The 13,046-nt window shown below is 43.1% G+C and overlaps 1 protein-coding gene across 1 annotated transcript in view; it reads right to left on the bottom strand.

The window, feature by feature from the left end:
- Nucleotides 1–2,118: 2,118 nt before the first annotated feature.
- Nucleotides 2,119–13,046, bottom strand: part of NUP214 (nucleoporin 214) — a 77,712-nt gene continuing 66,784 nt past the window's right edge. Inside the window, exons 32-35 of the mRNA XM_026657258.2 lie at nucleotides 11,646–11,795; nucleotides 6,694–6,865; nucleotides 2,764–2,906; nucleotides 2,119–2,147 (exon numbers count right to left, since the gene is read on the bottom strand). Of these exons, the coding sequence (XP_026513043.1) occupies nucleotides 2,119–2,147; nucleotides 2,764–2,906; nucleotides 6,694–6,865; nucleotides 11,646–11,795 (494 nt within the window). The remainder of the gene's footprint in view (nucleotides 2,148–2,763; nucleotides 2,907–6,693; nucleotides 6,866–11,645; nucleotides 11,796–13,046) is intronic.

Genomic DNA, 13,046 nt, shown 5'->3' with positions numbered 1-13,046 from the left:
ATACGTTCCCGACTTACGCAAGGCATTCCAGAACGGAACGCTTGCGTAAGTTGGGGAGCGTCTGTAGTTAGAAAAGTTTTCCCTCACATCTAACTAAAAGCTTCCTTGCTGCATGTATACACACAGCTATCATTTCAACAAGCAGCTGTGCTCCCAGATGTCACCCAAAACCCAAGATGACATTTTCTTGTCATACAGTTGCACATCTATTTAAAATAAGATTAGAAAGCTTCTAATTTGAAACATTGCTACATTCCGTATTCCTAAGCGTCCTATTAGAATCACTATGTTATACTGACAGTAACAGGACAAAGTACAACACATCAAACTAATATCAAGCTGCTTCTTCAAACGCATCTTTCATAGTGCAGAGAAAATCCATCACATCACTTGGGGGTTTCATCGAGGTCAGATGCATTAAAATAGAGAGAAAATGTTTTTCTGGATGCCTTCAAGGCATGCTTTAAAAACATTTGCTAAATATTTTCAAGTAAACACATACAAGACAAATTCACAAATGTTACTGACTGGAGCGGAGCGCCACTAAGAAAAATCTCTCACAGAGGTTGGTAAAAGTGTAGCTGACAGGAAGATCCAATGCCCAAAGCCATAAGATGAAAAGCATTAGTGCTTCTAGATGGATTTCATATTTTAATACAAAGGCCAAAAGTCTTTCCTATAAATTGTACTCAATTGTGATAATTTTTATAGTGCAAAAAATGAAGAGGAGAGAGCCCTGGCTCCCCACCACTTTATTGAGCATGGCCGCTAACAGTATTTGTGCTGTACTCTCCTAATTTCTCATCTGAACTGACTTTCTCCTTCCCCAGCAGGCTCAGACTGGACCCATGATTCTTGGCATTTCAGTGAGGTGAGCATGCACAGCTGTCACGTGATGGGTCAAATATACTAGCCCTGTCATAAAAAAAAGACCGTGACTTCCATTGACTTCAATGAAAGCTGCACTGGTTTAGACCAAGGACTGAATTTGGCCAATACAGCCTCTTCTCTCTTACATAAGTGGGCTGGACAAAAGGCATCCTTTCACAGCATCTATATCCAATCCAAATGGAGCTGGTATAATGCAAGCTTGTTTTTTCTGGATACGTGCTGAAAAATTCTTCCACACAAACCACAGTGAAGCAGATAAAACAGTTTATTAAAGAGCAAGAACAATTATTGCATAAAAATAAGCATTAAGTGTTTTTAAAAAAGGAAGTAGAATTGATATTTCAAAGGAAAGATGATCTTATGCTTGATCGTGAAGAGGATCCACAAACGGAGCAGCTCTAACTTGGTTGACCATAGCATGGGTGGAAGGGGCTCATGAACATCCCCTCTCAGCTTCTCCAACCACTAAACCCAGAGGTGGATCTGTGAAACAGCAGCACAACACAACAGTGAAAGCTAGAGTCCCTCTTCATCTATATCAATCTAGAAAATCTCTAAAGCTTCCAAGAACCTCCATACCAATCAATGTGCCACTGGAAGCTTTTTAATAGAATGCATTGGCACTTCCTGCACCTTTCAACTGAGGATCTGAGAGAGCTTTAACAACACTGTCTCAATGTACCTGTTAAGTAGATATGCTTATGTTTATTCTACTCATGGGGAAACAGAAGCACAAAGTTTAAATTACTTGCTTAAGGCAACCCAGTAACTCAGTGGCAGAGTGGGGATAGAAATAGGAGTCTTGCCTCCTAGGAGTACTCTAACCACTAGACAAAGCCTCATTTAGATCAGGAAGATGATCTAGTATTTTGCACCATCTTTCCATTTCTACTATGGGGATAAATATTTACCTATCCCTACTATGCATTTTGCGACCAAGAGAAAAAAGTACTACATAATCCCCTGTAAAAGAGAATTTACAGTTAACTACATAGGAAAGGACACGATCAAGAAACTTGCCATCTAGTTACTGAGCTGTGTATATTACTATTAAAAGGAGAAACGAGAATGAATGAAATAAGAATCCTCCTTTACTGCTTAAAATTTCAACTAGGATTAGCATTTTAGTGTGCTTTCCAAAGCTTCCTTTCACACATCATCTAGCATTTCTAGTCTAGTTCTTTTTATATGTTTAATGAAAAACAGATACAAGGCAGTGATGGGTACTTACGAGTTAGATGATCCAAAGCCAAAGCCTGAGAGAAATGCAAGATTAAAGAAGGATTATTGTTAAGGGCATAAAGAATGCATGCGACACATAGTATGGTCACCCTCCCATATTCCCTTAGAACAGGGGTTCTCAATCTTTTTCTTTCTGAGCCCCCCCCAAATGTGCTAAAAACTCCACGCCCCACCTGTGTCACAACTGTTTTTCTGCATGTAAAAGCCAGGGGGTAGCAAGCAGGGCAATTGCCTGGGGCTCCACACCACACGGGCCCCTACAAAGCTACATTGCTCAGGTGCTTCAGCCCCGGGGGACGAGGCTCAGGGCCCCACAGGGCTGGCTGTGTTCTCTTGGATTCTGCCAGTTAAGATTTCTGGGCAGAGATCCACCTGATGCCTGTTTAGCCTTCGCTCTCTCAAATTTGTGGTAAAACCAAACAGGAAACTGAAATAGGCATTTATTGTAATCCGAAAGGGGAAAAATACACCTCTCAATTCTTCTCCCACTCCCAGTTTCGTAAACCCCAACTGGTCAACAACAGGCAATGGGAGCAAGCGTCACAGCTGAGTTCTGAGAAGGACAGGCACAGGGATATGCTAGGGCTCTCCCACTTCACTCTCCGACAGGGACATTTCAGCTCCTCCTACCTCCTCCACTGGACCCAAAGCCAGAGAATCCACTGCTTTGTGTGCCAAAACCAGTAGTCTGCTGGGACAGCGACCCGAATGTAGGAGCATTTTGATTTGCCAGGGTGCCAAATGATGCAGTATTGTTACTGGTGCCACCAAAACTGCAATTCAAAGAGAAAACACACACACATATTTCATCACTCAATAAAGGAAGACCACGTGTCTGCCCCCACCCCACTCACTGAGAGATGCTTATTTCTTGGTTTTATTAAGAATTTTGCACAGTACTACAACCACCCCTCTGCCCACCTGCCCTTCAGAGGAAACAAGAAGTGAGCACATGGAGAAAAAGTTCAACGTAACACATGACAAGCAACTCCTGCCATCATGGGGAATATAATAAATCACCCCCCACCACCATCACTTTTTATCCATCCAGCTCAAAAGTGCTGCATCATTACTGTATCTTACGGGGGGGGGGGGGACGGGACAGAGACAGAGAGGTTGTGTGATTTGCCCAAGGTCACACAGCAAGGGGTATGACACAGCCAGGATTTGGAACCCAGTCTCTTGATTCCCAGGGCAGTGCCTTATTCAGTGAACAATACAGCCCTTCCATAAAGTCTTCTCCAGCCTTATTTCCTTCTCTTTTCTATTTTGAAGTATGCATCATTCTGCTTCCTTCCTGAACCTCTCCTTGCCTTTGACACTTCTCTCTCACTTTACCTATTAGAACACTTAATTTATTTACCTCTTTGTATTATTAACTTTATAGCTTTGGGGGACACAGTCTGTCTGAAAAATGATACTCAAATGTAGCTTTATAGAGAGAAAGCAGATCTACCCTTCCCCACTCACCCCATCCAACCAAGCATTGTACAGGCAAATATTTCCTTTTTAAAAATAACCCACCACCGCCAGTATCACATCAATGAAATGCCATGATAATTCCATCTAACATGGTTCTCACTGGCACCAACACCCTCTCACAATTTTGTATGTTATATTTATGCTTGAAAACAATGGGCTTATACCACAGATATAGTATCTGGAACTGGGAATAGTGTGGGCATGAGCTATTCAAGTTTCTCATCACAAAGCTCTGATAATGCACCTCAGTACTGAGTAATGCAGCCAGCGATGCCAGTCAAGTTAAACAGTGTGCCTGTTTCCTGATGCTGATAAAATGTCAAGTAGGTAGTAGGCTGAGCCCAGCAAGCTCCATTCATTTGTGAAGCTCAATCTGAACCGACAGTGAATTAATCCACTTCTCCATCCATTCAGATCAAGGGTACATTCTTTGAAGCATCAAAACATACATCTTGAAAAGAGACAGCCCTTGCAGAAGTGCTGCATGCAATTCTCTTGATAAAGAAAAGTAATCCTCTCTGCCTTGCTCTCTTTAAGAGACAGTTTGGTCTATGCAGGTAGTTTCCATATATGGTATTGGATTCAGACAGGCATTTCAGTCTCTTTGCCTTTCAACACTTAAGCCTGCTAGCCACTTATAGCCCTGAATAGGATTGTTGATGTGGCTAGTTGCAGATGGCTTTGGCTCTTGATTGTAAATGAAATGTGGTATTGCTTTTCTTAGTATTTTTTAAGAGGGGGAGGAAGGGCCAGGGGTTGACACGGTTTTTATGACTGTTCTGTCTCCCCAGGCTCTGTGCCTCTATCGAATAAACCATCTCTACTAGCTATGAAAAGAACTGGACGTAAAATTAGCAACAAAGAAACCTGTGGTTTAACTGCCTCAATCTTTCAGCTACTACTACAGGCTGTTGAACAAGACTAGGCGAGGTAAGAATACAAAAAATAGAAAAATTACAAGTCATTGCCATTGACTTTATTTTAACGGCGTCAGTTCTAGTTCTAGAGCTGGAGACGCCACCTGCTAACACCTTAACCTATCAATCTGGTTGTGACCAAACTCCTCTCCCAGATTCTCGGGGATTTTCTCACTGTGAGATTGAGAATTTGGAGGGAGTTGACATTAAGGTGGTGACAGTGAAGGCCCGTCCCCATCCCAAGTTGTCTTTAGATTTGATAAAGAACTTTGCAGGCATCAAGAAACAGAAGCTGCGTTTTGCTGCACTTCCTCAAAGCAATGTCAACTGTTGAGAAATGATGCAACTAACCACATGACTGATTTTGCAGCACTGTCTAATGGGCTGAGCACAAGACTGAAAGGAGCTGAGTACTAATCCTACCTCCAACACCTTGAGCAAATGACTTTACCTGCATTTCAGCTTCTCAACCTCTCTCTGTCCCACCCACCCCTGTGCTGTAATGGAGGGGGGGGGGAGGAGGCGCAGACAGATTCCACTACTGCGGGGGAAGAAGGGGTTGACAGGAAAAGTTTGGGCACAGCTGATTTAAGCCAATTAGGGTGGGATTTCAATGCTTCCTAGGGAATTTGGACACCCAATTCCCATTTTTTTTTTTTTTTTTTTAAATAGGGACACAATTTCTTGGAATAAGCTTTTCAAAGCTGCCTAAGTCTCTAGCTTCTAAGATTGTGAAGAAAACTGAGTGCGAGCCATTGAAGTGCTTGCTTCCCAAGTCTTCAATTCCTTAAACAAGAACTCTCATTAAGATGTGAATAGCTACATTCCTGAAAATGAGATGTTAACTCTGAATCCTAATGATGAGACTTGAAATTTAAGTGCTGCTGACATTAGCTATTTGGTGCGTGTGTTTTCAATACAAAATTCTGCAGCACAATAGCAACTGGAAGCACTATGGCAGAGCAACATAAATTGAGTTTAATATCCAATTAAATACAGTTAGTGCAGTATTCCTTGTGTTTGCTTTTAGATTTGAATAAACCCCTCCATTTTTAGCTTATCCGCTGCACTGCAGTACTACAGAATTCAGGGATCTTGCAGCAGAATTTACAATGAGCTTGCCACGGAATACAGTGGGCCTTGGAGAACACCTAACTGACCGCTGCATGAAGGTGCTGAGAATTAACTACTTAACATTTGCAAACCCATCTTGAAGATGGAAAATACTGAGGTGCATTATGTAAAGGTGGTTCCTCTCTGAACCCAATGCAGACACTTGTGAGATATGCAAACACTGAGATTGAGGGGATTACAACAGAGTGCAAAAAATAAAGGCTGGGTGGTTTTTCCACTGGATCTTGCGACAGACAGTTCTCCAAGACTTCCCTGAAGAAAATGATTGGGACTGATTATTATTATGGGATGTGTACATACAGGAAAGGGTCACCTTGAAAGCTAGGTATCTACCAGCAACTCTAAAGTGTGGGGTGGAACATTTGCAGATTCACAAGGTTTGAAACCATGTACTTGCTCGGTGGAACAGGGAATAAATAAAGTGCTGTCTGCTGCGAGATAAGATTTCAGTGCCATGTAAGTGATCAAAGGTAAAAAAAATCAGTATTCCATCTCTGGAATCAACCACATATTACTAGTAGGGTCTGTGCACGGATGAGCTATCATATTGAACTCTTCTCAAAATCTCTCCCCCACCCCAAAAGTGGGGCTGATTCTAGAGATTAAACAAATTTATCATTCCATATTTATCATTCCAAGCCCCCTTGCTTGGCACATTTAGAACTAGACTGGAATGCACACTAACAAAAGTGCAAATAGGAAACAAACCGGCACTCAGATACATGGGCTGGATGGCCTAGGTCTTTCTCACTTCTGTATTCTAGGGTTCAATTTGATAGCTCCCAAATTAAAATGAGAACCTGTTACTTTCATTAGGGCCAGCATGGTCGGAATCATAAAATACTGTTTTTTGCTGTTTTCCTTTCGGGTGGGCTTTTCTAATGAGGAAGCCCATTGCTCAGTGATCAACCCTAGATCCCTAGACCCTTCTTTATTTGCAGAATCGATTGGATACAGAATGAAGCATAACAGTTTCAGACAGAACAAGAACACTGATTTCCCAATCCCTAGACCCTCTTTGGCTTACCCAAATCCTCCGGCGTTGGCTGCGGCTGTACCCTCGCCGAACACTTTGCCTCCCGTCGAGCCCAGAGGGCTTGTAAAGGCTGGGGCTGAACCGAATGCTGGCACCCCTCCAAACCCAGGGGACCCCCCGAAAGTGGGAGGGCTGCCAAACACTGGAGCAGCACCGAAGCCACCTGAGCAAAACAGAGGCAAAAAAGGGACAAGAACATCAAGTAAACAATAACAGAGAAAAAAAGAAAAACAAAGTTAGATTTCCAAGTAGACAGATTCTAGAACGAGGGCGGACATTCCTGTACATGGTCACAGTATTATCTATGGAACTTACAGCTACAACCAAGCTTCCAAAATGCAGCACATTTTATTACAAAAGGCATGGGTAGGAAAGCTTGTGAACGCGTTCCAAAACCAGCCCAAAGAAACAAAGACTATCCAATGGGCAAGTGCAGTTTGGGTTGCTTGAGCAGCTGAGCTTGATTCCCAGAATTACATTTTAGAGAGCATAATTTTCAATTTAAATTTAGATACACATAAGGGGATATATACAGAGTACAAAGCCCACTAACACATATTCATGCTTGTTTGGTGTGTGAAGGAATCAAAACAGTCTACTTGCTTTATATAAACTAGATGCTTTAATTGCAATTTAGCAGAGTATTCACGTTAACTGGGTTATACTGGCAATTAAAAATACATGTGGCAATAAATTATAGACTGATGCTTTTCATTTATTTAAACAATGCTCATGCATCCTTCATCAATAATCTCATGTCCCTTACTGCAGAAGGGAAGAGCTTCACTTCTGCAGACAGTTTTACAAACCTAATCACCAGGAATTAGATAAGTTATTAAGGTCTGAAGGAACTCCTGTGCAAAAAAAACACAGGATGAAAAATTTCCTGCATAGGTTGGTTCCACTGACAACACCCCCAACAAAATGCAACAGGAGATATTTTACCATAGCTACATATCTGATATGAAAGATAGCTTATACACAAACCTGTTGGATCAACAATATTGTTGTGCTGCACATAGATCCTTAAAAACATGGAAGGACTCTCAACGCAATAGGTAAGATTTGCTCTTCTCTACCTATTGTGACAAGATGGCAGATGTTTGTACGGTGGGTCCTGCGCTTTTCTTGGGGGGGAGGGGGGGGGAGGGCGCTAAGACGCCACCCCTTGCCCCTGCTCTTGGGCGCCGAGGGCCCCACTAGTGGCCCGGGAAGGTGGTAGAGGAGGGAAGCAGGGGAGGGGTCTGGGTTTGCTCCTTGCTGAGTCCCAGCCCCTCTCAACCCTTGTGGGTCTCTTCCCCCCTTCCCCCTTGGGTGGGGTTACCCTCGGTCCTTAGACGCTGGAGCAGGGTCTCCCTTACTTCGGTTCTCTGGTCTTTCAAATCTCACACACACGTCCAAGCTCCAATCCTCTCTCCTTCCTCCAACTGCCTGAAGTAGGGGGTTTTATTACGTTTCTGACAGGGCCTTAAGTGACTACAATGCTCCAATTAACCTGTAGCAACCCTCCCTAGTCTACAGTCTTAATTAGCCTAAGGCTTATATATTTCCCCTCTACCACTGCTCCCTGGCCCTCCTGTATCACACTATGTTCTTATAAGCTACCCACCATAGCACCTGAGCACCTCAAACAGTAAATTTACCTTTAAAGGACTAATGAGGGAAGGAGATTTTTTTAACCTCCAATTAGAGATGGGGAACTAAGTCATGGGATTACGTGCCTTGTTCATGGTCATTCAAGGAATCAGTGGCAGAGCCAAGAATTAAACTAGGCCTCAAGGTCCCATTCAGTGTCTTAACCTCCTCCTTTTACACAACCTAATAAAAACCTTTTATTAGGATTTTTCTGCTCTACATTCACTCTGCTGATGCTGTTTGCCTGTTTAGAACTGACTACATGGATCTCAAAGGGCACTTGATGGTTTGTTCGATTAAGGCTGAGGTTTGGGATAACACCATGCATTTTAATACCCTGGGTGAAATTCCAGTCCAGGCCAAGATAATGGATACTGTCTGGTTGTAAACACAAAGGTCTGGAAAAAATAAAAGCTGGGGCTGAATTATTGAAACAGATCAGATATCCGGTTACACTTTCTTTCTAGACACACAGGTCTTTACCTAGCTCCTTGGAGCTTAGTTCTGGACCAGACTCTCTTGTATACTGTGTGTTAATGAACATAAAAATGAGAAGGCAACACAATATATAGACGGCAAACCAGGAAAAAGAAAGCTCTGTAGCAAGTCATGCCCCTTCTTCATCCCATACTAAATAGGAAACTACAGACTATTTTTATGGTGTCTAACACCTAGACTTGGATGGGGAAAGGGCTTCAAGGAGGTTCCACATCAATAAATCGCCTACTACAATAACCTGTCAGAAAATCCCATCTCAAGATTTATTTTGAAACTGGAGTTAGAGAATTATCTCCTTTCCTTCAATAAGGGAGGAGGGGGGGGGGGGAATCATTCACTGAAACCACCTATCTCCAACACCCAAGATAAAAGATACAAGGCTGGCCTGACAGGGAGAATGCTTGATACACTATCACACTGAAAGTAGTATTTAGGAGAAACACTGGACATTGTTACTGAGGCTAGTAGCATCAACTGACAGTATTAGCTACCTCACTTACCCAAAAGCAAAGTCACCACTAGTGCCATGGCTGCCATGTTAAAATAGTATCCCATGAAGGACCACTTCTGTAAGGGGTACGTTGGAGCATCATTCTCTGAATTCTATGGCGTCAACCTTTGTATAGCCTTTTCCCAAGGAAATTCCAAGTTGCAAAGGTGCCAACTGGAGGAGTATTCTAAGGTTAGATGACAGAATTCTTGTTTTGTCTAACCCTTTGGTTTTCTATTTTTGTTTGGTAATTATCAAGGCAAACACCTTGGTCGGTTGAAACAGACCTCATATCACAGTCACCATTACTCCCAGTGTTTGCAGTGGGCAAATTACCATGGAATAGGAAAAAGGATTAGGCAAGATTTCCAAGAACGTAATAGTCAACAGAACAGCACAGTATCATAGCATATCAGGGTTGGAAGGGACCTCAAGAGGTCATCTATAGTCCAGCCACCTGCTCAAAGCAGGACCAATCCCCAGACAGATTTTTACTCCAGTTCCCTAAATGGCCCCCTCAAGGATTGAACCATGTATTTCAGTGTTCACTACAGACTAATTACAGAAGAGAAAGTGCCACATGTGTAACAGCAAGGTCAGACTGATTTTAAAAAAGTAGATCTGAAGCTTTCCTGACTTGGACTTTTTGGGGAAAGTCCCACCAAAGACACTGGTGCATACAAGGCCATGATGGGTTTATGACAGAACGGGTTACACAAGAAGGGAATTCGGGATCATCAATAGGCAAAAAACACCCAGTTCACAATAAGTTCTATAAATCACATTGCATGCTACACTGTCAGTGAGCTATATACGCCTGGCACTAACACTTACAGCTCACTTCCCTACAAATTGCATGGCAGTTTCTGCAATGAACCCTGTGAAGATAAAGTCTACTCAGTGTTTTTGTGCAGTTCAGGTTCTAAATCATTAAGTTTTGAATCTAGCATCTGAATTTCCACTTGCTGGGACCTGTTTTTTGGAAGGAGATAGATGGTACCTGTGACGGTACCTCCCATAAGGCTTTATGGAAATATGCTTAGAATGTGTTTTATGCTACATATGCCATGTAACATATCTCAAAGGTAATGATCTACTGAATGTATTAATCCTATTTGTATGCATGTATCATTTTTGTATTCGAAGTTATGAATGTTGGCTGTGTACTGGCTTGATTTCTAAATAACCTTAGTAGAGCATTTGGTCAGCTCCTGGAGAAAGGAATGTTGAAATTAAGTATCTAATCAAGAAACACTTAAAGGACAATGGATCTTGGAATGCTCCAATCCACATAAGAAGTCTACTTGAGGACGTTCAAGGTTGCATGTAAACAATGGATGCTACCTGTAAAAGCTGAGAGTCATGCATGGACATGTGACTTGCCCAGGTGACTCCTAAACTCCATCTTGGAGCTCGACTTTGCATAGGAGTGAGGAGGGGGTCTCCACCCACAAGAGAAAGTCTATTTAAACCCCTGGGAGACCCCTCCATTTTGTCTTCAGCTGGCTAACGAGAGAGCCTCTCTACCCCCCAGGATACCTGGAAGAAACTGGAACAAAGGGCAGTGACTGCAATGATTGCTGGATCCAGGCTAAAAGGAGATTAGTCTGTAAAAGGGAGCATTCTGGAACTGGTGAGGATCTTATCTGTATTCAGTTTGATTAGACATAGATTTGCGCATTTTATTTTATTTTGCTTGGTGACTTATTTTGTTCTGTCTGTTACTACTTGGAACCACTTAAATCCTACTTTCTGTATTTAACAAAATCACTTTTTGCTTATTAATTAACTCAGAGTATGTATTCATACCTGGGGGAGCAGACAACTGTGCATCTCTCTATCAGTGTTATAGAGGGCGAACAATTTGAGTTTACCCTGTATAAGCTTTATACAGGGTAAAACGGATTTATTTGGGTTTAGACCCCATTGGGGGTTGGGCATCTGAGTGCTAAAGACAAGCACACTTCTGTGAGCTGCTTTCAGGTAAACCTGCAGCTTTGGGGCAAGTGATTCAGACCCTGGGTCTGTGTTGGGGCAGACGGGAGTGTCTAGCTCAGCAAGACAGGGTGCTGGGGTCCTGAGCTGGCAGGGGAAGCAGGGGTAGAAGTAGTCTGGGCATATCAGGTGGCAGCTCCCAAGGGGGTTTCTGTGATCCAATCCGTCACAGTACCATATGGTGGAGTATCATGCGGGGGCAATACTCATGCATATGATCTTCCATACACTGGGTCTGGGGTGTAGATCTCTGACTACTGAAACACACTACTCAATATCTTACAAGTAAGTGTGGGTGTTTATAGCGGGTTTGTTAATACAATACCTGCTTTGGTTGGACTAGAGAACCCAAAGCCTTGAGCGGCCACGGTCCCGCCTCCAGAACTGAAAGTGCCTGTAGGTTTCTGCTCTCCATAAGATGAGTTGCCAAATCGAAAGGTCTTGGCCCCATTGTTTCCAAATAAGCTAGAGGTATCTAGAGAGATGAAGGATACTCGTGAAGCTCATAAGAGACAAAAAGAAGCACGTTCCCAAAAAGCACATAATGAATATTATTATATCCAAAATGGCAGTCTATGGAGAGAAACTAAGTATGTCCTAATCCCTGTTCTAATAATCTGCACTAGTAGCCACTTCATTGTCTCATTCTTCACTGACAACAAGACAGATGTAACTACTGTTATCTCCAGTGTTGACCAGCTGGTGTGATAGTGCAATAAAAAGTAAGTGGAAGTCAATCCTTCAAATAAGAAATTATGGTCACTGGAAACAGTCACTCATGGTGACACAAGTTTACCATCTAGATTTCATGCCTTGAAAAGAATGGTTATGTGACCTAGAATAACTGATTCTTTGAGACGTTGTAGTCACTGTGGATCCTACTGTAGGTGCACCTTTCGCACACAAGTTCAGAAACTTTTGAACAGCACCGTCTCTTGGGGCTCTGCATGTGTCCTGTGCCTACTCATGCTCCCGTGAGGGGTGATAAAGGTTGGAGCAGCCACGACCCTCCCTCTGTTCCCTCAATTCGTAGCCCATGTTAGCTGAGGACTCCAAAAGCAGAGATGGAGGGCAAGTCATAGGATCCACACGAATTACAACATCTCGAAGAACCGCAGTTAATGTAGGGTAAGTAACCATTCTCTCTTCTTTAAGTAGGTCAGTATGGATCCCACTATAAGTGCCTGGCAAGCAGTATCCTCTTCAGGATGGAGGAGTGCCCGGTTCGTCAGTCAACCAGGAAATCTGAATACTGTTCTCCTGAATCTGGCATCGGATCTATCAGCCAAGTCCAATGCACAGTGCTTTACAAACAAGAGTGGATTGTTTCACCTAGCAGCCTTGCATATGTGCATTCTGGCACATTTTGGAAACAAGTCGAGGATGTTGCCTGAGGTCTGGTAGACTGATCCTTGAGGGACAGTGGGGAGCTCATAATAGTGCGATATACTGAGTTACCCTCTTTGGGATGAAATAACTGAGACTGGCGGGCTCCAGTAGCACCAACAGTACAATGGTGGCGGATTGTACTGGTACTGGCCAGACTGGGTGGCACATCCACTGCAGGTGCTGCGCTCAGCATATGACGCGGTGTTTGGGGTCTCTCTGTCCTGGGGTCGGTGCCGAGGACGTCTGTCTCATCTATGATGCCAAGGAGGTGCCTGTTGGTGCATGCGCTCCCGGTGCTGACATGGTTCTTTTTGATCTCCTCTCTTCACTGGAACCA

This window comes from Terrapene carolina, unplaced genomic scaffold, assembly GCF_002925995.2.
Source record: "Terrapene carolina triunguis isolate 2854851 unplaced genomic scaffold, T_m_triunguis-2.0 Scaffold238, whole genome shotgun sequence".
Taxonomy (NCBI): domain Eukaryota; kingdom Metazoa; phylum Chordata; order Testudines; family Emydidae; genus Terrapene; species Terrapene triunguis.
The sequence above is the reverse complement of the archived record's forward strand: the minus strand, read 5'-3'. Positions and strand labels throughout refer to the sequence as shown.